This window comes from Microcebus murinus, chromosome 4 (genome assembly GCF_040939455.1).
Source record: "Microcebus murinus isolate Inina chromosome 4, M.murinus_Inina_mat1.0, whole genome shotgun sequence".
NCBI classification, from domain to species: domain Eukaryota; kingdom Metazoa; phylum Chordata; class Mammalia; order Primates; family Cheirogaleidae; genus Microcebus; species Microcebus murinus.
In genome coordinates, this window is record NC_134107.1 from 8409313 (window position 1) to 8434860 (window position 25548).

The window sequence follows — 25548 nt, forward strand, 5'->3', positions numbered from 1 at the left end:
TACTTTGCTCCTGCCACACGGCCCGGCCAAGCCCTGCTTCCCCTCAGTGGGGCACTCCGCAGGGTGGCTGCCCCTCAAAGATGAAAGTCACTGTCTACTCACCAGAAAAACTCACAACTCTGACAAGGAGAACATAGGACCTGGTAACAGGTTTGACTTTTTCAGGACATTAAAAAAGCCATGAGCGTGCAGTCTGTCTGTCCCCTGGACTAGCGGCTTTCCGTGTCCGTGAGTATCTGTAGGTGTAGTGCCCTGGGAGTGTGAGTGGCGGAGGAGGCGGGGTGGAGGCAGCGTCATTGGGAGACTCCTTGCCCTGTCCTGGCCATTCACACACCCTGCCCTTCCCACCGATCCTGGTGCTCCTTCAAAGAATCGAAATTCACTCTTCCTCCAGGTTCCATCACTAGTAAACATAAGCGATGCTCATGTGCTCCAGGACATCAGGGAGAAGACAACTGCAGACCTTCTTACCTTCTCTTGAGTGTGAGGGCCACGCTTGCCCTAAGGGGCTGTAAAAATGGCCCCAAGACTGGCAGCTTGTTCACACCTTGTTCCAAGTGCCACTGGATTCTGCAGCCGAGCACACAATGGTGTACAGGTCAGGGACAGAAAGGTGGCATGTGAGAAATAAGTCATACGAGGGCTCCAGGCAAGCCAGCTGCCATTAGCTATTGGAAAGTAGAGAGAAAACCCGAATGCTGTATTAGATGCCTAAGTACTTAACAGGCATGCCATGTTTTAGCCTTTTCCATACTCAGAACCCAAGTTTGGTTAGATATTTCAATCGATTAGGAAAGTCCATGCTTTGCCTGGTCTGTACCATTCGCCCAGATTATCCTCAAGAGTGGATGCAGGGCCGGGCGCGGTGGCTCACGCCTGTAATCCTAGCACTCTGGGAGGCCGAGGCAGGGGGACTGCTTGAGGTCAGGAGTTTGAGACCAGCCTGAGCAAGAGCGAGACCCTGTCTCTACTAAAAATGGAAAAATTAGCCAGTCATGGTAGCACATGCCTGTAGTCCTAGCTACTTGGGAGAATAGCTTAAGCAAGCCCAGTAGTGTGAGGTTACAGCAAGCTACGATCATGCCACTCTATCCTGGGCCAGAGTGAAACTCTTGTCTCAAAAAAACAAAACAAAAAAGTGGATGCAGTTCAGCCTGAAACTTAACTGGCGACAGGACCCTGTGTCCACACTGACTTCCGAGAATTGTGCTAGGTGCTAGAAAAGACTTGGAGATTGTGCAGCTTGCCCAGGGCTACTCAGATGTTGCAGAGCTGGGCAAATTAGTTTCCCGATTCCTACACCAGTCGTATTTCCCTCCTTCCAGCTAGGTTTTGCAACAGTAAATGGCAGAAAGGAGGACCCATGCCAATTCTGGATATGCTAGTTTTGCCCAATACAGCGAGGGAGGAAGAACCAGTAGCTAGAAACCATTAACAAATGGATTGTAAAAGCACCCAAATGTTATTTTGTTCCATTTGAGGGCATGTATTTCTTGAGTTCAAGGGCTAGGAGAGTATGTAACTTAAAAAGTAGTCTCCCTGCTGAGAGAAGAATGAGAGGCACCAGAAACAAGATATGACCAGGGACTAGAGAACTGAACATATAGTGAAAAGCTTTAGAAACTTTCTGAATTTGCATTTTGAAGTCACCACTTTTGATTTTTCCTTTTCAGATACAGTGAACACCGGCCAAATTGTTTTAATTTCCGAATTTATTAAAATGATTAACCTCAATACTGCAAGTGCATGTACAAAATATTTGTAAAAAATGTTTTTAATGAAACGTTAAAGAACTTACCTCAAATGCTGAAAAAGTCCTTTCATTCTTTCAGTACAAGGAATACATTGTATCTCAAAAGTATCACAACTCAGCAAAACAATTTAAAACAGTAATTTGAAAAATGATTGAAAATTGAATACTTTACATATATTTCTATGATCATTTCCTAATTCTTACAATGCCAAAATCTTAACGAATCATTGCATAAGCTCAAGCTAAAAGTTTTATTGAATGCAACCTCTTCCAAACTGGCCAACAGTGTGTGGATTTCACCATTCCGCACAGTGAAGTTCTACAGCAGATCTACAACAGTTCGGAGGCCCCTACCTTTAAAAACGGAAATCAGGTTTTCCTAGAAGGCATCAACAGTGGCTGCTGAGTGCTTGTGCATACCAACTCCTGAGAGGCAGTGATTCGCTACCAAATGTCACTGCTCTGAGACCCATGGGAAGGTCAGCCTCAAAACACGAGGCCACAATAAAATTAAAATATCATAAATAAGTTACTAAAATTAAGCTTAAAAATGAAGAAAAGTGGGAAATTTTACTTTTTCCTTAAGATTGAAATTCCTGTAATGGCTATTGTTGGTATTCAAATAAAGTGTTAGTCTCTGAAACTCTTCAAAACACCCCAAACTAAGGTGGGAAAAGAAGAGGCGCCCCACTGCCCTCCAGCACTCTCCAGACACAGGGTCTCATGCTCCTCCTCCGCCAGGGAGCCCAGGAGGACTGGCTGTGGGCCGCCGAGTGCTCCAGGTGACTGGGGACAGGTGCTCCTGAGACCCGGGGGCTGCCCTACCTCATGGGGTGACGACCTCCAGATGTAAAAGAAGGGGGTGTGGGTGGAAGGAAGTCTACTATGTGCTTCCAAATTAATACCTGAGGAATTAGACTGCACCATAACAAACAAAGATGAGACCATGTAAGACTACGGAAGTAATTCCTTAGAGAACATAGGCGAAAACAACCTAAACTTTAAAAACTTTTAATGAACCTTATTAATTTCTATTTGGAACCTATGGGCAAGAGGTTTAAGGAGCTTAATTTAAATAATGTCCCTCAAACCTGGAAACTGGTAGGAATCAATTAGTACTAACAGTGAGCGTTGAGGTTCTCTCCATTGGACTTCTCATTACCTGCAGATTCCTTTTAGTATTTTAAGACCTGGGCTACTTTTCTATAGATACTATACAAATCCCCTAAATGGATTTTACTTAGGAACACTGTATCTGAAAGTACACATACACATTTCCCAGAAATAGAGACCCACTGGTGTCAAACACCTGTTACAGATTTATATTCCCAAATCCTTTACCCAGTGATCTGTAAAGTAATCCAGAGAAATGAAAAGAGCCTGGTATAGAACATAAAGTAGTAATCAAAAATTTGCTCATTAAGTTACTTAAAATTAATTTCTCTTCTCAAAGTGCTTCAAAAAACAAATTAAATCTGACTCTTTTTGTTTAACTGAAAATATAGTCAAAACATCTTTGATATTTTCATAATAAACTAACATAAGCCAAGAACTCCCACTGATGCAGTGCTTAAAACTATATATTTATAATTTCCTATTTTATTGGCATGAATATTTCTAAACTTAAAAACCTTCCTGGTAAGTTCTTTTAATTTCTTATGACAAAAATTTCTCACAACACACAAATATTTACAACATATACATTGTTTTCAGTTGTTTACACTGAATTTCAAAGACAAACATTTTTATAGGTTACCACAGAACAAAAGCTGTGACTCATGTTTTTATTTCATAAACTATTATAAGTTAAAGTGAATAGATTTTTTTTAATATTCCTTGTAGCATTTTACAAGTGCAACAGAAAACTTGAAGACCCAAATTAAGATAGCTGTAGTTCATTAGATAAACGTTGCCTGTTGTCATCACATTGTTCACAGCAAATTTTGAAAAAATAAGCACCAATCATTCTTGCAAAGAACAATTTTATCTAAAAGGATTGAAAAGTTAAATACAAGGTCATTAATTTACATGACAATAAATACGCTGTATCCAAACTCACCCTGCATACTGCTACCTTTGTACATATAATGTACTGAAAGTGAGCTGTCACGTGTGTAAATGTATTTTTTTTAAAGAAACCAATTTGACTCCCAACCAATGGTTTGCTATATTAACAAAGGCCACAAACAGTATAGCTGGGCCAGCAAACAGTGTGAAATTGACAAACTCCAAGGAGGGGAAACATCTAGCAAATAAATCAAAAAGCCAAAGATCGTTGCTGGTGATATTAGCATACTAGAAAATCTTAATATGCTGCTACTATGATTTGTTTTAAATTATTGTTTAGACATATATTAAAGAGCCAACTGATGCTCTTAAAGTTAAAAAAAAATTGTGTAGCCACATTATTGTTTTCAACGTCCTGTGTGGAAAGTTGCTATCACTGTACAATTTTGCTTGAGCCTTTATTTTACAACAGGGCTTTACCTCTAACTCAGAATTGCACGTAAGAAGGCTATTTAAAAAGTACGATAAAAATTTGCACAAATTAGACTTAAGAAGAGTCAGTATGCTGTACATTTTCTACAATATTATGCTGATAAGTGAAGAGACAATAGAAGTGCTGCCACTAAAATGTTTCAGTTGAGGAATAATTGACTGGAATTTTTTATTTCTTTAAAGTAGTTATCCCAGGTCAAATTAAGACCAAGAGCTTATGCATTAAGCCTTAAAGACTGATCTTCTCTTCTCCTTGAAGAAATGTCAATATCTATAGAGTCTTTTCCAACTATTAGCCTCAATCGCTTAGCTGGAGGAAGAGGAATAAAATCATCTTCAAAGTCATCATCATAGTCATCTTCCTCTTCATCTCCCTCAGAAGAGGAGGAATCATCTGTACTTTCTTCCTCATACTGACTATACTCATCCACCTCCATTCCAGACTCCAGGAGAGAAAGAGGGTCACTGCAGCACACCCCATTTTCATGAAGCCCCTCTGCATAAGACCCCCTACTTTCCTCATCCCGTTTTAGCTGGATTTTTAATTTTGTAGAACTACTGCCTGATCCTGAGTTAAATCCATTATTAAGCTTTGCTACGTAGAGATTATTATCATTTTCATGGTCTTTACTTAACTTGATGCTTATTTTTGAAGAATTCATTCCATCACTCTCTTGGTCATTTGTCTTGCTGCTGCTGTCGTGACGCCTCCGAAGAGTCAATTTGGGAATCCCAGAGTTATTTTCTAGGATCAGCTGTGCATCATACCTTGTAATGCGCCTCTTCTTTTTACTTTTTGCAGTTCTAAAGCCGTCTTTCATTTTGAAGCTATCTGATGTAACCACCGCACAGCCGACGGACGAAGGCGCACAGTCTGCGTAGCTCACAGGCGCTCCTGTCGTGCCACTGTGCTCGCCCTGGGCAGGATGGGGCCCCATCAGATCCGGCACCGCATCGTCTTCCCCCGGAGAATCGTGCAGCGGAGTGGATTCCTCTATTTTTGCAAATTGTTTCACAAGTTTTCCTTGTCGTGACTTCTTTTTGGACACGCCAGTGTCACTTTTGTGACACTTTGTCTCTCCCTTTTGTGCAGTCTCATGAGCTGGTTCTTCTTCCTGCACCATGGGAGCTGGCTGCTCCCCGCTGTCTGGGCAAGATTCCGTCACACAGTTTTTATAGCCATCCAACGTATTTGGTTCAAGCTTGATGTCAGAGGCCTCCTGCAGACTCGTTCTTGTCCTCACCGACCGCCGGGTTATGTAGGTGCAGGGCGAGCCCTCCCCCTGCGAATGAGCACCTCGTACAGGATTCTGTCTGTGTTCTCGTGCTGCGTGCCTGGTCAAGCACCCGCTAGCAACCGCAGCTTGGGCTGGTCCCTCTGGCTCCTTATCTTTTTTAATGGGCAAATTTTTATACAGAACTACTTTAGGCTCTTTAAGTACTAAATTTCCCATTTCGAGTTTTCTTGAAGCATTCTTTTGCTCCAGCCGCTTACAATGATTTCTTAATTTTATCTTTGAGAGTAAAGGCTTTGCAGGCTTTTTCAGTTTCTTTGGTACCCTGGAATTATTTATATGAGTTAGCTTGGATGAGGTAGAGCTGGAAGAGGTGGGAATTCTCGACACAGACTGCCTTGTTAACGTTCTGCTCTTGCTGTTCTTTTTCACACCAACGGAAGATTTTCGGTTAGAAGCTGTAAGGTTTAAAAAAAAAAAAAAGGGTGAAAAATAGCCTTAGCAACACAGCAGAGTTCAAGAAAACAATGCCCCAAGCCAGACTACTAGCTAGTATGTTTAGATTATACAGACATAGAAAACAGATACCAGCTCAGATTTCGCCAGCACACACACGTTCCCATACGGCTTTTCTTTGAAGTTCTCTAATTTATGGGCATCAATTCATTTTTGAGATAAGTTAGGTGCTTTTAGCACAGCAGGGACCTAGATTTCACTCTAAATTTCTCCTTAATCCGTCATGATGCTGGTCTGGTCTGAACGAAGGCCTTTTTCTCTTGATTTAGTATTTTCCCACATAGAAGATTTGAAGATAAGCTAAGTAAAAATCATGGTTTTCTTTTCTTTCACAAACTTTTCTTAAAATTGTCATTTTAAATGTTTCTAAAACCTATTACTCATTAACCCAAAGTAAGTATAGTACCTGGCCAGTAATACAGAACAGAAATATTTTACTAATAGGCTCTAAGAGACTAATTCTATTACAATGGTTTCAAACAAGAAAAATAGATCCTACGATCTATATTTTGTTACTCCAGAAAGTACACTGTCACTACCAAAGAGAGCTGATTATCATAAGTCATTCCCGTCACCTCTGTGAGGACCAGAGGACGGCTGAGCTGTCAGATGAGCTGCAGAACTGACGTGGGCCCATCCCTTCGGTGACTGCCTGATGCTGAAAGCCTAACTGGAAGAGAGCAGCAGCACGCTGCTGGAATGACACGCATCGGGACAAAGGGCACACTACTTCTTTCCTCCAGGACAAGGATACAGAAGGGCTGCAATGATCCTAGTGGTAACAATGACCTGAGAACTAACGGGACAGCTGAATGGCTTCTCAAAGGCTTCAAGTGCGACTCAAGCGTAAGCTGCTACCGCAGTGAGTCTCTGGCCTTGCCAGTGACTTTCTGCTACTTTTTCCTCTACCATTACATTCTGGACTATTATTTATAATTTTATGGAAGTCAATTCCTCAATTACTTAGTTCCCGCATCCCCCACTTCAAGAAACCTCTTCCTGATCAAAACATCCTTTAAAGATGTTCCCTTCACTAGGGAAGCCGAAATGACCGCATTAATTTTTACCACCTCTCACCAGAGAACAGGAAGAATAAGAAATTTGGGTAAGCCCAGCACACTGCTGGCCCAGAGCGAGGATCAGGATCCTGTGGACAAAGTTTCTGCCGCTTCCAACATGCCTGAGGGTTGCCAGGGCAACTGCCATTCCTTCTGCCTGGCTAAGCAAGTAAGTTATCATTAGTTTTTATTGAGAGAGGAGTAAGAATGCATAACAAGCATTCCAAAAACATCAAACCACCAAGAATAGAAGGCTCTGTACTCAGAGGTTGGATCATAAATGGCGTCAGGGTACTTAAACTACCAGAATTCATAGCGAAGAGCTCCAATGACTGAACCAAGAGCATACTTACACATGTGGGCTGCTAACAAGGGGGCAACTTATTTTATAGGAGTAGTGAAGTTTGAATACTATCCAGTTTGAGAATGAGTGATTTATTATGAACTGGAATTAAACAGAACTACTTGGTAGAAAATGTTTTTAAAAATAAAGATGTTTAGGGGAACTTTTTTTGTTAAAGGACTTCTTTATGCTTCCATGGCTTGCCTATAAAGTGGACTGAGTCGATACACTGTTAATATAAACAGACACTAGTGTTTTGCTTGATTCCAGGCAAAACCTAGGATGCATCTGCAGTTGTCTGGCTGCCATTTGTTTGGCTTTCCCAGGTGTGGCCATGAGGAGTCTTTGCTCACCCTGTGCTTCTTCAAGGACTGATGTATGAGCAAGCTTAGTGGTTCTCAATCTTATTCTTCCTCTTTCCATACCATTCTTAATACATACCTGCAATCACCCCTGCTCAGTGATCACCTATCATATTCTCCACCACAATCCCCCGTAACCTGGATCTAGCCTGCCCTTCCAACAAGACAGCATCTGCCAATCTGACGACCTAAATCCAATGAACACTTCTCAACCCTTCACAACCTCTGAACGTGCCACTGATAACCGTTTTTTCTTGAGAAGTCCTCTCTTCCTTAGGCTGTCAATGAACACACGCCCTGGGGCTCCTCCCCCCATCCCTAGCACTCCTCCTCCACCTGCCCTTAGACTACCATTCCTCAGGCCCCACCACCCAGCTGATAAGCACCCACAGCCAATTACCACTTATATGCTGACAATTCCCTAACTCCTTTCTCTAGCCTCTCTCCTAAATTATAGACCCAGATCACCAAATGCTGACTGAGGCTGTCTCTAAGCCCCTCACAGTCAACATGCCTAGACTGAGCTCACCATCAAGTCCCCGGACAGCTTCCCCTTCCAAGTTCACCATCTTAGGCAGTACAACCACCATCTGCCTAGCGGCCTGGCCAGAAAACTAGAGGTCATCCTTCATTCTCACTTTCCCTAACTGCCTCATCCAATCAGCACATCCTATGGAGTCCACCCCTGCAATGTCATCACTGCAACCCATCTCTTCCCTGTCCCAAAGGCTGCGGTCTCCTGCCTGAACTGTCTGCTTGCTCTTTCCCAACAATCTGTTATACACCATGTAGCCAGGAGGATTTTCCCAGTATATCATGTCACTTCTTCGCTTTAAACCTGTCAGTATTACCCTAATGCCCTAAGAATACAGTCCAAAATTTAAAACTCTGGTCAAATCTCTCCTTCCCACCCTACCAGGCAACTTTTATTCAAGCTCTCCAGTTGACCATTATCATTGTACAAAAGTCCCTCTGCTCTGGATATGCCTCACTTGGGCAACTTCTAAGTTCCCTTTTAAGACTCGGCTTCGGCCACACTTTTCAGGGGGCCTTTTGTGGCTTTTTCTGTAAGACAGGGTGTCCTCCCTATGTATTCTCACAGTACCCAAGACTCTCCTTACTTGGCACTTCTTATTTTTATCCATTAGATGAAATCCCGTTTTGTGGTGATTCTAAATCCAGGCTCTCTCCATCCCATTCCTCCTTCCAAAAGATTCACTGTTGGTAGTAGTATACCAAAGCTCTTTTACGTGTTTGTGTCTAAACTTAGCACACAATGGACTGCATTTGATGCTGTGTATTACTTTAATAGCGATTTCACTTGTATGGTTGTGTATTTATCACTGTATTCTCCTATTGTTTGAAAAGCATTACCTCATCAAAAGCACAGTCAAAAGGTATGCTCATCAAGTCAAAGGCCAAAAAAGACACAGATAAACCAGGCAAGAGAATGTGAGCAATGGGACTAAGATGAGAGTCCAGTAGAGTGCCAAGAGTCCCTCACTGTCCAAAGAAGGTGCTATGCTGTCCTTGGGGGGAAGCTGAGAATTTCAGACAGTGAGGAGGAAAACTGTGGCCACAATGACAAACCAAAAGTGATACGTTTTTTAAAAGTCTATGAAGATACTAAGAACTATGCACAAGTGGAGACAAGATACACCTGTGCTTACCCTCGTCAGCACTAATATACCTTATGTGATTATCTTCTCCCAGTGGCTGGGACAAATCCCAAATGCATAAACCTGGATGGTAATTTTAGATGGGGATTCACATCCTTCTTAGCAATTACTATATATACTAGGTGCTGTGCAAAATGGCCAAATTAGTGTGACGTCAATCCTAACGAACACCCTTGAAGTGCTATGAAACCCTTGTGAAAACCAAGCTCACAGGGACTATTACCCAACTGGTATGTGGCAGGGATGGGACCTGAACTTAGGCCTGTGGCTCAAATCAAGATCCCTAGTTTTTAAATCACTGGTATGCTGCTTAGAAAGTACACCACTGAATTACTATGGTGTCATAACTCATAGGTAAAGGACCCACTGCATGCATGGCTAACATGGTCATTCCAGGGCACCCTCAAAATCATATGGCAGTGTGGCATCAAGACTTACAAGCAGAGATAAGTGCTGCAAAATGACACCAAAGCCTTCCTGAGTGCTCAGATCGCACGAGAAATGCACACTATCAACATGAACCAAGGTAACATATGGGCCACGTGCAGGTCAGCATCTCTACAACTTGAGAATCCAGAAAACCCTTGATGGGACTTTATAGACCTCAGTCTCAAGGAGTTTACTAGGCACAAGTAGCTTTCATCTAATGTGATCCACACAGTCTGGCTATCTGGAACAGGGCGCTGGAAAGAACTTTGAAGCAGCCTGTAGACTTAGTAGAAAAGTGTTCTGATTAATTAGTGATGTCAGTGACGGGTGAGACAGTGAGAAGTGATGCCCCTGCCTCTTATGTCTAGGACAGATGCTCCTTAATTAAGATGAACTTCTCCTATTGGCTGAGTCTTCTGGGGCTTGTCCCGACTTGTGGTACCTGCAGGGACTGTGTTTACATCTTCCCACGCTGCTCAAGAGCCTCTGGGCTCACATCCTGTATCACAGCACTAACAGAGGGGGCAGCCAAGCCAGCAAGGCATAATAGGCCTGAAAAGCTAGAATACTCCAATAATTACATTATAATGCAGACCTGTGGACTGCATTTGTGAAAATGGATTCCTTACTGTCTCCACTCCTGGATGCTGAAGCAAACAAGCTATAGTTCTCAAGACACCTTCCAAAAAAGCACATGCATGGAAGGAAGAAATATTGTTTTCTTCTAACTAGGCAGAAATATTTATTTATACATGCTGTTCAAAGAAAGCCATTCCTCTATCAGCTGCTAAATTGTAAGTGAACTGCAGGATAAAGATGAGCAACCACACAAATTAAAAGCGCTCAGCACCTATATACACAACATGCACCCTCGGACAATGTCAGAGCAGCTCTGCCAACTCTGGCTTTGCTACCAGCTGCAGTTTCCAAAAGCCTTTCTTTCAGAGGTAGAAGTGTATGCTTGAGACACAAACACCAAAAGAAATAAAGCTTAAGAGAATACAAAAACTTGAGAAAATCCTCATGTGAACATGAATCAACATACAATGGGTCTTAGAGGTGAGTGAGCCTCGGGCATCAGAGCACTGAGCCATCTCTACTTACTCTGCCCATAACCTCAAGGTTACTTACACCAGCCCTCAGATTACTCCAATCATGCTGCAGAGGTAATTTGAATAAAGCAAGCACCCCAATATAAACATTCACTGCAAAGGGCTGTATTTCTATGCTGTAATGCTGAGAACTACAGCCCAAAGGGATTATCCAGTCCCTCTAAACTTGAGAAAATGGCATTTCTAGTCCGCTCTGCGTAGTTACTTGTGCGCTCATTCTACGCTGGATCTAAGGCACGAACTCCCTGAGGGAGGAGCCTGAGTCTCAAACATCTTTGTTTCTCTTCAAGAACTAGCAGGCTTTTAATAACTATTTGGTTTATTAATAAATATTTCCCAATATTATTTGGTTTAATATTAATAAATAAATGGCTACATATTAGATGCAACACCTTCCAAACATTATTTGGATTTTGATCTTTTAAACTGAGCAGTGTACTAAGTTCAGTATCTACACACTAGTAATAAAGTCAATGCACAAAAGTACAAAACACCCCCATGTACATCAGAGCTATTCAACGTGGGCAGCTTTGTGGTCACTTCCATGTACAGATGGCAACATGAACCTAAGTTTGTGTGTGTAGTTTTTTTAAAAAGAGATGAGGTCTCACCATATTGCCCAAGCTAGTACTGAATTCTTAGGCTCAGGTGATCCTCCTGCCTCAGCCTCCCAAGTAGCTGCATTACAGGTGTGTACCATCATGCCTGGCTTTTAAGTGTTTTCATGTATGCATTTATAAAATGGGCTTCACAAGTCTCCAGTTTCACCAAGGAACCAGACTCAGAAAACAAATGTTCATTACACTGCATTTATTATTAGAATCAACAGTCAACAGTGAATGATCAACTAACTCTTCTTTTTTTGTTCACTTTGAACATAAACTAAAAAGACTGGAATAGGATTAGAATATTGCTTCTCCACTATAGAGGTTACACCTGGCCTCTGACTCCCAGCAGCAGGTAGATTCAGGAATTCACGGCAGTGACATTCACCATCATGGGAGACATCGTCCCTTTTCTTCAGGATTTTCTGTAGGGGAAGGGAGCACCCAGTGTTGGGCTGAGAACATCTGAAAGTAGGGAGAAGAGCCTAAAATAATCAGTATCTCAGAGGGCTCTGGCTTCCTAAGTGCTAAGAAGTCTTACTAGACGTTTAAAGTGCCAACACAGGCATACTGTGGGAATCACCAAGTGAGACTTTACAACTTCTGCCTCTCTCAGAGACAAGTCAGACTGAAGATTCTACTGCTTTAGTGGCAACTACAGAAAACTGCTGTTTCCCAGAAAAACAGTAGCAATTAGAATGGTTCCAGTACTTGAAAGCTCCCCAAATATGATGTTTTCCTTTGCCCATTTAGATTTTCGTGTCTTTATTTTCTCTTTGTTTATTCTTCATTCTCTTTTTCCAGTTTCCATTAGATCTTGCCCCCACAAACAACTGGTATCTCCAAGCTTGGTTTTTTCTCCTTTTCATCTCTCTTCCTACTTTTGGTAGTAGCTAATATACAACATGTCATAATATAGCAACATTCAAAATGCTCTTTCACAATTCTGAGTCTGGTAACTGGTGGTTTGGTGAATTGGGTTAGTTCATTTTTCAAAAGATAACCAAGTGTAGAAAGGTGGAAGCCTTGAGGCCAGATGCTATGAATTCCCTAAGTCCATCATCTTTTCCAAACAGGCTGGCTCGACACTGGAACATGTATAAGCCTATATGACTCTACACAGTCCTTTGTCTTCTTGTAGGGCCTAACAATATCATTAAAGTGCCACACCTCGAAAAAGATTTTCTCAAACATATGATGACCCTGGAACATATGAAGACTCAATATCCAGTTACCAAGCATTCAATAAAAACAGTCTATAGTACGATATTGAATTTGAAGGTGGGATACAGAGTGTGCCTTAGTACTCAAATCATAACAAGAACCTTGCAGTGCTGCCAACGCTCACGGGTCCCAGTTTCTCTCAATATTTAAAAGTTTAAAACTACTGAAGCACACTTTAGAAAGCAAATTGTGTGAAAATACTTAAAGATATGCTTATCAAATCTCCCTTACTTACTTGCATTGTTTTTTTCCTGAGTTGTATCTGCATCAGTGTTAGAGCTGACAGATTGACTGTCTGAATTTTTGCTGCTGTCACCTAACTTTTTAAGCCTATTTAAACGTTTATCTGTTTCTCTGAGTCCATATTTGCTATTGATAACAGGAGCAGGCGCAGGCAGTCCCACTCTGGATTTAAAAGCACCAGTTCCCCGTCTGAAAGAGAAAATAGCATAGGTTAAACAAACAGAGCATACTTACAATAAGCCTAACTGCTGAGGGTGCTCGGCCACATCAGCTCCACAGATGTAAACTAAAGAGACCTAAAACACCACTGACAACCTTCCAAGTCTAGATCACTAAAAGGAAATTAAAAATGTATGTAATAAAAGTAACTTTAAAAACTCTATACTTGGCCAGGAGTGGTGGCTCAAGCCTATAATCCTAGCACTTCGGGAGGCTGAGGCAGGAGGATTGCTTGAGCCCAGGAGTTTGAGGATGCAGTGTGCTATGATGACACCACTGTACTCTAGTCCAGGCAACAGAGCAAGGAAAGGAAAAAAAAAAAAAAAAAAAAAAGCTTGGCACAATAGTTAGGTCTAAATCATAGCTTAAAAAAACCCACATTTGCACTATTTAACACTAGTTTTAAAAATTCAAACAATTTCCATAAACTAAGAACTTAATGTTAGATATAAATTCTAATTGAAATTCTTTGTAAAAAGCTGATGCTATTATTAGTGAAAATCTGTTTTCTAGGGCAATAAAACCTGTTAAATAATTCTTCTAAAGTTTCTGCAATAACATGAATGATAATAATTAAATTAACAAAGTGTTCCTAATGACATTTAAAAGACTTGATTTTCACAACTGAATGATTTTTACCCTGTTTTATTTATATAAATAATTCTTAAGTAAATGAGGATACTAATAAGAGGTTCTTTCTTTCTTTTTTTTTTTTTTTGAGACAGAGTCTCGCTTTGTTGTCCAGGCTAGAGTGAGAGCTGTGGCATCAGCCTAGCTCACAGCAACCTCAAACCCCTGGGCTCAAGTGATCCTCCTGCCTCAGCCTCCCGAGTAGCTGGGACTACAGGCATGCGCCACCATGCCCGGCTAATTTTTTCTATATATATTAGCTGGCCAATTAATTTCTTCCTATTTATAGTAGAGACGGGGTCTTGCTCTTGCTTAGGCTGGTTTTGAACTCCTGACCTCGAGCAATCTGCCTGCCTCGGCCTCCCAGAGTGCTAGGATTACAGGCACACTCGGAGCATTAAGCTTATATTCTAATGGGAAAATAACCAGAAACCACAAAATAATTCTATAGCTAACATTTATGTTTTAACTGTGTGCTGTTTTATATGCTTTATGTGAAATAAATTTAATCCCATATCAACCTTATGGAATGTTATCCCCGTTTTACAGCTGGTGAAATTAAGGCACAAAGAAGCTAATAACTTGCCCAACACCATATAGTTAATAAAATGCAGAGTTGCAGGATTCCAACTCAGGCAGTCTGATTCCAGAGGCCAAGCACTTAACCGTAACACTATGCTTTCTCTATACAATGAGTTTAAAGCATTATTGAACTATAATTAAACTACTTCATAGACTAAAAAGGCAAAAATTCAGTAGCATTAGGAATAGATTTCCTGCTATCCCTTTATGGCAAGGAGCCCACCCAATGCTGGGAGAGAAACAGCTAAGGTAGCACCATGACTCAATGACACCATCTTGCCTCACCACATAGCTGGAGATCCCTGACTATCCAGAAAGGAGGCAAATGGTGACTCGCATGTCCGCCCACTTGACATGGCTGTTCTGTGGGTTGGGTGTTTTAAGAGGCAGAAGAGCACTAATAACTTTGCTCATAACTAACTGCAAAAGCAATTATGACATGAAAGAATAAGAACTCTGAAGTTAGGCTGACTGGGGTCCAGATACTGAAGTCTGTGTACTTGCAACGTGCACACATTCTAGTTCTCTCACACAGGACATCTGTGAGGACTGAAAGGATCAGGGTGAGTACAGTGCCCAGCATGGTGGAAGGTGTACAAAAAGGGCTCAACAAATACAGGTTTCCTTTTCTGTGCTGCCTGTGTACTCTGTGCCACCTTGCAAGGGAAGTCTTCCTGCAGCACTCATCTGCACGAGCTTAAGCAGCTCCTTCCATGGAACTCTTGTGTGCAGAAGTCACTACAATGAGCAACACGAGCTGATAATCCTGCCAAAGGGGGTTTTGGGGTTTTCTGTAAGGATTCCAAAATACTGATGGGCCATAAAAAGAGGTTCCTTACTAGTGGCAGCAAGGGATAGAAGACAGGAATTGTGAAGAGTATGTGCATTGGGCCGGGTGCGGTGGCTCACGCCTGTAATCCTAGCACTCTGGGAGGCCGAGGCGGGTGGATTGCTCGAGGTCAGGAGTTCAAAACCAGCCTGAGCAAGACCCTGTCTCTACTAAAAATAGAAAGAAATTAATTGGACAACTAAAAATATATATACAAAAAAAAAATTAGCCGGGCATGGTGGCGCATGCCTGTAGTCCCAGTTACTTGGGAGGCTGAGACAGCAGGATCGCCTGTGCCCAGGAGGAATTTGAGGTTGCTGTGAGCTAGGCTGATGCCATGGCACTCACTCTAGCCTGGGCAACAAAGTGAGACTCTGTCTCAAAAAAAAAAAAAAAAAAAAAAAAAAAGAGAAGAGAAGAGAAGAGAAGAGAAGAGAAGAGAAGAGAAGAGAAGAGAAGAGAAGAGAAGAGAAGAGAAGAGAAGAGAAGAGAAGAGTATGTGCATTGAAACAAAAATTCCAGAAGACATAACTAGATAATATGCAAGACAACTTCAGGGTTTTTACATGACTATCAGTGCACGAGTGAACTTCACTTGTCATTTTGAGCAGGGGCCAACCCCATTCTGGCACTGTGTGTGTGCTTGTGTTGTGTGTGGGCTATTACCTCTTCTTTCCTTAAGCAGATTTGTGCTCTGACCACTCATAAAAACAGCTGGTAAAAGTAAAAAAATTTTTTGAGACAGAGTCTTACTCTGTTGCCCGGGCTAGAGTGCCATGGCATCAGCCTAACTCACAGCAACCTTAAACTCCTGGGCTCAAGCGATCCTTCTGCCTCAGCCTCCTGAGTAGCTGGGGCTATAGGCATGCACCTCTATGCCTGGCTAATTTTTTCTATATATTTTAGTTGACAATTAATTTCTTTCTATTTTTAGTAGAGACGGGGTCTCACTCTTGCTCAGGCTGGGTTGGAACTCCTAAACTTGAGCCATCCTCCCACCTCGGCCTCCCAGAGTGCTAGGATTACAGGCGTGAGCCACCACGCCCCGCCTAAAATTAAATTTTTAAAGGGACAAGTGCCAGTGTCCCTAAATAGTTGTGTACCATTTGACTTTGCAGATATGCACAGTACTGGGTGATATGGTACGGACCATAAAAGACTGTCATCTCTGCATTTAAACGATCACGAGAGATAATGTGAGTTAATTCTCATCAGTGTCAGGTAGTTAAAAAAAAGTTAAAGCTGAAGATCTTACTTAAGACTTTACCTTTCACAAGTGTAACACTCGCAGAACTCATTATTTTCTCCAAAAAAACCATCTCCATAATAACAAGAAATTTCTTCACCAGGTTCAATATCTCTTAGAGCCTTCACACATGCTGTATCTCGACCAGTTGACACAAACTAAAATAAAAGTAACTCATTAAGAAACTCACACCTGACGCAGAAACAAAATACTTGAGAAAAAAATCTTTTATGCTTACCTTGCAATTAGGTCTGCAATCTGAAAAATGTCCAAAAGATAAAGTCAATTAACTGTTGATAAGATCTGAAACACGAACAATTACAGAAATCTGAAATAAGGTTTCCATATAACTTTAGAACTTTTGATAGAAGTTTAGGTCTCAAGTTAAACTAAAGGAGTATTTTAGTAAATCTGTGAAAAAAAAAGCATTCCTATTTCAAACTCTCCTTTAATGGAAAATAAAGGTTTTACTGAGTTTGATTAAGGCCATTCTGTTAGCAGGACCGTCCAACACTAGTGCTAACACCTTAGAAATATAGCTTACCATGGTTTATAAACGCAGCAGGACCAAGCCAGAGTTGAGCACAGTTTTTCCTTGTGGAATACATGACACTGAAGTCGTTTTCTCCATGTCTAAGTAGCATGTTCTCCTCAATTTCTGAAAGTTCGGCAATACAACCCACCAGTAATTCTATTTTGTCATTTCGTTTCCTATTTAAAATATGTGATGTGTTAAAAATTACTAGTAATTATAAATAATAGGCTTCTTTTAATAAAATAAGCCTGACCAATAGATACCAGAAATTGAGAAGACCTAGCTGTGTATATTTCAGCTAACTCGCTTGGATCTTCACCTGGGCATCATCTCTTCTCCTTGGAGCCCCACAGACTTGTACCATGGTTACTTGTGTATCTGCCTGATCCTTTCAAGAGAATGAAAACTTCTCCAGGACAAGAACTATGCTACCCATGTCTCTGAATCCTCTGCAGCACCTAGTGTGGTGTTTTGTAGACAGAAAGTACTCAAATACTTGCTGTTATGAGGACTCAGAACTGCATTGCCACCCTTTAGGAGCAGGGCCCCCCAACCTATGGTGAGGTGTGTAATTATTTCATTATATATTACAATGGAATAGTAGAAATAAAGTGCACAATAAATGTAATGCGCTTGAATCATCCCAAAACCATCTCCCCCATTCCCCAGTCCGTGGAAAAACTATCTTCTATGAAAATGATCCCTGGTGCCAAAAAGGTTGGGGACTGCTTCTTTAGAGCACACCATCCATTAGAAATGTAATATAAGCCAATTCACAATCTTAAATTTTCCAGCAGCCACATTAAGAAAGAGAAAAAAAGTAAAATTAGTTTTAACAATATATTTTAACCCAATATATCCAATATACTATTTCAGCAGGTAATCAATGTAAGAACTATTAAGGAGAAATAAAATTTAATATGAAATCTGGTGTGTCTATAACACTTACAGCACTTCTCAATTTAGACTAGCCACAATTCAAGGACTCAATGTGGCTGGCGGCTACTGTACTAGATGGTGCAGCTCTCAAACCCTAGATCTCAAACCTACGTTCTCATCATAGATGCAGAGGGCCACAGGACTCAATCAGCAGGCTTGACAACTGAGGCAAACAAAGCACACTCATACTCACACACACGTGAGAGGCCTGGGAGTAACTTTCTTTTGCCTATTCCATTGTCAAGTGCCTGAGACCCCAAGTTTCGCTGTAAGAAATAGACTGAGGGGTTGGTATACGAAAGGGGCTACATGTTTCTCCTGGGAGATAAGGTGGGGAACAGGCATGATGGGAAAGAAGACATAGTTACACATTCCTTCTGGCTGGGTTCAACTACTTTTACTTAAGCCAGCACATATGTTACTTGTTCTAAGCATGTAATGCATTAGGATGTTTCCACCCACAGAACTCCTAGGATCATTAAGATTTAATCCCAAACCTCTCTTTGAGGCTAGTAAACGACTGACTCTGGAAGCCGGGTTATCCTGAACCTTTCAGTAGTTTCATCATTGAGAAGGCATCCAGACTCAATAAAGGGCAAATGAAAAGCACTTTGGCCTACAGATGGGATCTGGTTCAATTGAGACTTTTATTTTTATTTTTTTTTTGAGACAGAGTCTCACTCTGTTGCCCGGGCTAGAGTGCCATGGCGTCAGCCTAGCTCACAGCAACCTCAAACTCCTAGGCTCAGGCAATCCTTCTGCCTCAGCCTCCCGAGTAGCTGGGACTACAGGTATGCACCACCATGCCCGGCTAATTTTTTCTATTTTTAGTTGTTTGGCGAATTTTCTTTCTTTTTTTTTAATAGTAGAGACAGGGTCTTGCTCTTACTCAGGCTGGTCTTGAACTCCTGAGCTCAAGCAATTCTCCGGCCTCAGCCTACCAGAGTGCTAGGATTACAGGCGTCAGCCACTGCGCCTGGCCTCAATTTAGACTTTTAATTTCGCTATCCTGACTCCAGTCAATGGGCCAAAGCAATGGCACTGCACTGGCTCCTTCAGAGTCAACTCTGACTTCATTCCTTACCATAAATTTCTTAGCATTTTGATAGTAATGTAAGAGAGAGCTTTAAATAAAATTACTTTAAGGGTTTATACTAGCATAATAGTTACCACTCTTTCGTTGCAACTATTTTGGCTCCATTTTGTTCTGATGAGTATCTATTACATGGCAATATTTCAAATCCACTGTCAGTTGCAAACATTCGCAAGTAAATAAATACCTAAAACAGGAGAAAAATTGATAATGACTTTTAACTGTTTATTCTACTAGACTTTCCCAGAAGTATAAAAGCAAACCACCAGCAAAAATGTAAAAAAATGTAAGATCATTAAGTAACAAATGTAACTGTTACTTTAAAATTTCATATACAGGCTGACCATTCTTATCCGAAATGCTTGAGTACGTAAGTATTTTGAATTTCTTCCAATTTTGGAATATTTGAAATCCTCCAATGAGCATTGCCTTTCAGTGTCATAGGAGCAGCACTCAAAAAGTTTCAAATTGTGGAGCATTTTGGATTTCAAATTTTTTGATTAGGGATACTCAACCTGCATTTGAGTACCTAGTAGCTTGACTGTTTCAAAGTTCACAATGAATTTCATTTCTAGATGACAAGTTTTCTCTTTGGATGTCATCCAAATGGTCTTAGGTGTCACAAGACTGTCAAACTGATTAATTTTATGAGAAATCAATTTAAAATTTCAGTATTCACTAACATTTAGGCTTTTAGTTTACTACTCTTATTCAAATAGGTTAATATTAATCTTAATAAACTTACATGTTCCTTGAATAATTTCTCCTGTGTTTTGTTCTTATTGAGAAAATAGTGTCGTGCCCATTCACCTGAAGTCAAACATTTGAAGGCTTTCTCCAAGTGTTCATCTTTCTTAAAACGTTCAATTACTTCCTTTAGTTCTTCTTGCCTTCCTTTAATAGGCCGAAATCTGAAAGAAGTCAAAACAGTAAGTTATCTGCCACAATCCTTAGGCCGCTGATCCATCTTAAGATCTTGAGAAAAAGCTAATACTCTAAAAACAGCCATGGTTATTAAAGATCTAATAAAAGAGAACAATCAATAATCTTGATCATTACTGTTCAAGTAATATTGATCACCTGGATATAAAACTTCTTTCTTTAAACTATATTTTAATATTTTTATTTCACTGTTATTAACTGTGAGGTGACCAGACAATTCAAACAAAAGCTGCCTGATTCAGGCTTATTCTAGTTATCTACTTTGGAAGGTACAAAATGAAAGCTCTAGAATAGAGCACATGTAATTGAGAGTTAGAATGACAAGAATTTTTAAACACATGCAAAATCAAGCCAGAAAAGCGCAAGACAATGAGTTTCAGAAGCATGGTGAAACAAACAAAATCATGCTATGAACAAAAACATTCTCTATGTACACAGAAAAACCCCAAACTAAGTATTCCAACAGGCCTTGAAACACACCTTGATGTTCTAACTACTTAAGTTAAATAGGTCTCTCATATCTGTGTTCAGAGAACAAAAAGAATGCAAGGAGTATAACTCTGGCAGTGAAATGGCGATATTAGTGATGCAGGAAAAACTGCTGGCATGGAATTTTAAAAGGCTTCCATTGTAAAAGCAGCCATGATGAATTCAGAACATCATACCGCTAGGTATATATTAACACATGATGCAATCATGGTCCAGACTTAAAAGCTGTGAGCCCTTCATTCTAAAGCTGTATTCTCAGTAAAATATGTGTACTATGATTAAAGGTACTTCAATTTAATTTCAAATTTTATTTTCATGTGAATTTCATTTGACTAATTTTCTCAAAGACTTTATTTTTTAAAATAAAAACCCAATAGAAAAAGGAATCAGATTGCTGTTGAAATAAAATCCATTAAGAAAAAATATTAGTGACTCAGGAGAAAAAAACAACTCAACTATGCATCTTACTCTAACATTTAAAATTGTACATCTCATAAACCTGAAAATGCTAAAACTGAGATAAGATCTAGGCTGGGTGCCATGGCTCATGCACTCTGGGAGGCCCAGGTGGATCGCTCAAGGTCGGCAGTTCAAAACCAGCCTGAGCAAGAGCGAGACCCCATTTCTACTAAAAAAATAGAAAGAAATTAATTAGCCAACTAAAAACATAAAGAAAAATTAGCTGGGCATGGTGGCACATGCCTGTAGTCCCAGCTACTTGGGAGGCTGAGGCAGGAGGATCATTTGAGCCCAGGAGTTTGAGGTTGCTGTGAGCTAGGCTGACATCACAGCACTCTAGCCCGGGCAATAGAGTGAGACTCTTGTCTCAAAAAACAAAAACAAAAAAAGGATCTAGTATAAACTCCAGCAAAGGAAACATTCAGAATTATTTTCTAGACAAGCTATCACAAATGTATTCATAATATGTCAGTAAGATTTTTTAAGCCACAATATTTCATGAAGGAGTATTTATTAGGTGGTGTGTACACAGAAGCACATGAAGTGCTGAGGGAAAAATACAAGAGACAGAAGACATAGCTACTGTTCTTGAATGGAAAATTTAATTGGGAATAAAAGACATATACATGCATCAAACAGGCAAGGCATCAATATGCAAATACATGTTAATATGGTAAAAATATGCATTGCTACAGCTACTAAAAGTATAGAAATCACAACAAAAGTACAAGATTTGCTCGGGAAAGGTTTTAAAAAAGCATATTATAGCAGGAAACAATTAAAAAGAAGGCATGGGCCGGGCGCGGTGGCTCACGCCTGTAATCCTAGCTCTTGGGAGGCCGAGGCGGGCGGATTGCTCAAGGTCAGGAGTTCAAAACCAGCCTGAGCAAGAGCGAGACCCCGTCTCTACTATAAATAGAAAGAAATTAATTGGCCAACTGATATATATATAAAAAAAAAATTAGCCGGGCATGGTGGCTCATGCCTGTAGTCCCAACTACTGGGGAGGCTGAGGCAGAAGGATCGCTCGAGCCCAGGAGTTTGAGGTTGCTGTGAGCTAGGCTGACGCCACGGCACTCACTCTAGCCTGGGCAACAAAGCGAGACTCTATCTCAAAAAAAAAAAAAAAAAAAAAAAAAAAAAGAAGGCATGGTGAGAGGAAGTCTAAGCAGAGGATATTAATAAGGCTGGATTCAAATAACTAGGGTCAGCTGGCTAGCAATAATAAAAGAAAGTACTAGAACCAGGAGGAGGGAAGACATGAGGTCCACACAGGTATACTGTTTACTGGACAGGATCTCCAGAAGACTTCAGATATATTAATGCATACTAATACCATTAGGAACTTATTAGCGACAGACTCTAGTTTCAGAAACTCTTACAACCATTAAGCAGAACTGAGAGTTCAAACACATCTTAGGGATAATCACATGAAGAAACTTCAAACAATGATCTATTTTATTTTCCATTTTCAATCAATTAGTATATAAGCCCTAAGAGACATATGAATGCAATCCCTTTAAACAATTCAGAATGCCTTTAACTAGGTTGTCAGAATATGGTGTTGGAGAACCACCACTAAAATAATCTAAAAGACTTGCAGAATTGGGCAGGCATCCAAACATCCTATTAAACTAATTGCTAATAGCCATCACAATTGATCTTGTCAAAATAAGATCTGGAGGAAACCCAATCTAGACCATTTCTGCTGCAGCCCTACACTATGGAGTTGTCTGCACATGAAGACAGATAAGATAACAAAGCAGCTGTTAGCTAAGGCACATACTTCAAGCAACATGAACTATGAAATGGGGAGAAATAGATAACCCACCCAAGTTTAACGCAGTAATCAGAAAAGCAATATTTCACTTTGAGCAAATGCAATACATCATCCATGACATTAGGTGGCAGGGCTACACTGACAGAGCTGAGCTATTAATATCTTCACATGCTCCATGCATAACTGACCAGCGGGGATGCTCTATTTTAAAATAAGGTGAAGTTAGGGCTAAATTCACCTATAGCTCTTAAAAACATTACAGAAAAGTAAGCTACATACCTGGAATGAATCTTGGCTATTTTTAATAGGCTTTATGTGTGTTCTACATTTACAGAAACATGTTATTCCCACCTGAAAATGCCTTTCAGGTACCCTTAGTTTTGTCTACCCTTTATTCATGATGCCAGTTTATATGCTAAAACCAACATAAAATAGTCAACTCTTGATTTAGTAATACTCTGCCTTCACCTTTCCTGTGTTGACTTTTATTTCTGCTTTTCTGACTTTATTGCCTCAAACACAAATAAAACTTCCCAAACTATCCCCTGCTATCACCAGCTAGGAAGAACCTCTATTTCACTTAGAATGTAATTTGCTATTCCAAAAGTGTTAAAACTTACTGTCACAGTTGGCTGCTATAAGGCATGAAATGATAGTTAGGAAAAGGAGGAAGAAAATGGTTATGGGTGCAGATAGGCAGAAGAGACAGTTGTTTTCCATAATATGTAAAAACCACTTGGGCTGACAGTTCAAGTCAAACCCCATTATAACAAACAGTGTGGGAAATAAAAACTAAGATGGTTAACAGCTATTAGGGCCAGAGCAAAATCCACTGAGGACCTTAGAAGAAAATAATTTTCTATTTTGAACAGAAAAATAGTCTCCCTTTTCTCCTTAGCCATAATCACTCTAAATAGTCCATACAAACTGCATTAAGCTATCTTTACACTGTGGTACTTAAAGCTAGAAAAAAATTCACAGATCATTTAAAACAACCCTCTTGGTTCCACAAATGAGACAGATGAGTTCCAACAAGGCTAAGTAGTTTCCCAAGGACTCAGGACTAATTAATGAAAGAGCTGGGATATACGCAGGCCCTTCTCATTCCTGCTCTATTACTTGGCTCAGGAGAGCCCTCTTGTGTCGTTTCATGGTTAGAAGAGAATCTGACCACAGGCTTGCCATGAGTACCAGCACTGAACCCAGCCAGAGATAGCTCTAGCTTATATACTGACGATACAATGGAAGGGATGGATGTAAATATGAATTTTTAAATTTACTATTTGAGGGTGGGGTAAGGTGGCAGGGGAGGCAAGAAAAAAATAGGTATTTGGTATTTCCAAATCAATATGCCCCCTTCCTCCCTCTCTTAATATAAAATTTGCTACTTTAAATAAATCAAACATTTATTTTTCTCTTTCCACACTTCTGATCAATGGCTGGTATAAGAAATAAAAAACATCATTTACAATGGCTATTATTAAAAGAGGCAGGAAAAAAAAAAAACATATGAATTCACACTCCCACACACACCTGTTCCCCACTCTTTCCAGAGACTGACTTCCCAGGTTTTCTTGCTATTTGGTTTTTCTGTTTCCAAACCCAAGAGACCACTGTGGCAATGAAGAAAAGTTGTAGATTTGTATTAGCTGTACTACTGTGCCCTTCCATTAGCATGTACAATCAAGAGTTGACTGGAGGGAGGGGGGAAAGAGGAAGGGGAACAGAAAAAAGGGTGAAAGGGAAAAGAGAGGAAGAGAGAAAAATGCTCAAATATTTTTAAGATATAAAATAAGACCACGAGGCAACACAGTGAATACATTTCCCCCTCTGAAGAAAGTTTTTAAGTGCAAACTGACAGTCTGTAGATGCTGAGCAGGAGTCACAGAACCACAGCTCTCCATTCCTTCTTGACCTGAAAATAAACAAGAACCAAAAACATACCTGGCTGAGTCCTGCAATCAGTGCTCAGCTAATTCCATGGAGTGAGTCCTGATCTTTTGTTGAATGATTTGTTTCTCTTAAAATTACCCTGTTATGGAGTACAAGTGGTTTTTTAAAAAATATAACTATTACCAAACTATTGAAAAAGGTTTGCAAAATGTTCTAAAGCTTGTATTTATGCTGACACCTCAAATTACTTAACACAAAAGAACATTATTAAGGCTGAAACAGGTTAGTTGGTATCTTATTATTGTTTGTAATGCACTCTACCTACCTCACAGGGTTGTTGTGAGGAAAACTGTCAGATTTTGAAAAATGCCTTGAGCTCCTCGAAGGAAAGGCGCTATATAAATGCAAAAACAAACAACAACAATAAAAAACTATTTGTATAATTTGTACTTGTAATTTCTAAACAGACTTACAATATTTGTTGTTGCAAAAAGCCTTAAAATTCGGTGGTATTTAAGAACTTTGTGAAGCCACGGGCAGGCATGGCAGGATAAAGGCTGCTAAAATTCTTTTCTTCCCACATAACACAATCTTACCATTGATTAAGTTAGAAGGTTTAAAAACTGTGTTGGCCTCTAATTTTAAAGTAATATTTAAAGTGATTTATACAATTATATCTAGCTGTGGATATGAATAATCAAATACATACATTAGTAAAATAAAAATTAGATGGTTAGGGCAGTGGAAAGATGTGTAAGGACTGTACAGGCTGATGTTTGGATTAGAGAAACCAAGAGAAATTCCAAAGAAAAGGTGTCCTGCGATGATTCCTGTTGTTTTTTTCATGCTATTTC

General features: G+C 40.2%; 2 protein-coding genes across 7 annotated transcripts in view; both read right to left on the minus strand.

Annotated features, from left to right (window-relative positions):
- ACY3 (aminoacylase 3) overlaps positions 1–11484 on the minus strand; it is a 189597-nt gene extending 178113 nt beyond the window's left edge. The window contains exon 1 of the mRNA XM_076001693.1: positions 11481–11484. The gene's annotated coding sequence lies outside the window, so the exon portion shown is untranslated. The remainder of the gene's footprint in view (positions 1–11480) is intronic.
- KMT5B (lysine methyltransferase 5B) overlaps positions 3524–25548 on the minus strand; it is a 53517-nt gene continuing 31492 nt past the window's right edge. For 2 of the 6 annotated variants that reach the window (XM_012757614.3, XM_020286461.2), the window contains exons 4-11: positions 25020–25088; positions 19877–20042; positions 19209–19318; positions 17109–17275; positions 16803–16822; positions 16586–16722; positions 13051–13247; positions 3524–5945 (exon numbers count right to left, since the gene is read on the minus strand). In XM_012757614.3, the coding sequence (XP_012613068.1) occupies positions 4468–5945; positions 13051–13247; positions 16586–16722; positions 16803–16822; positions 17109–17275; positions 19209–19318; positions 19877–20042; positions 25020–25088 (2344 nt within the window). In that variant the 3' untranslated portion in view covers positions 3524–4467. Of the gene's footprint in view, positions 5946–11781; positions 12017–13050; positions 13248–16585; positions 16723–16802; positions 16823–17108; positions 17276–19208; positions 19319–19876; positions 20043–24334; positions 25089–25548 lie in introns of those variants that run through there. The other 4 variants (XM_076001689.1, XM_012757621.3, XM_012757616.3 and 1 more) reach the window with 4 other exon arrangements.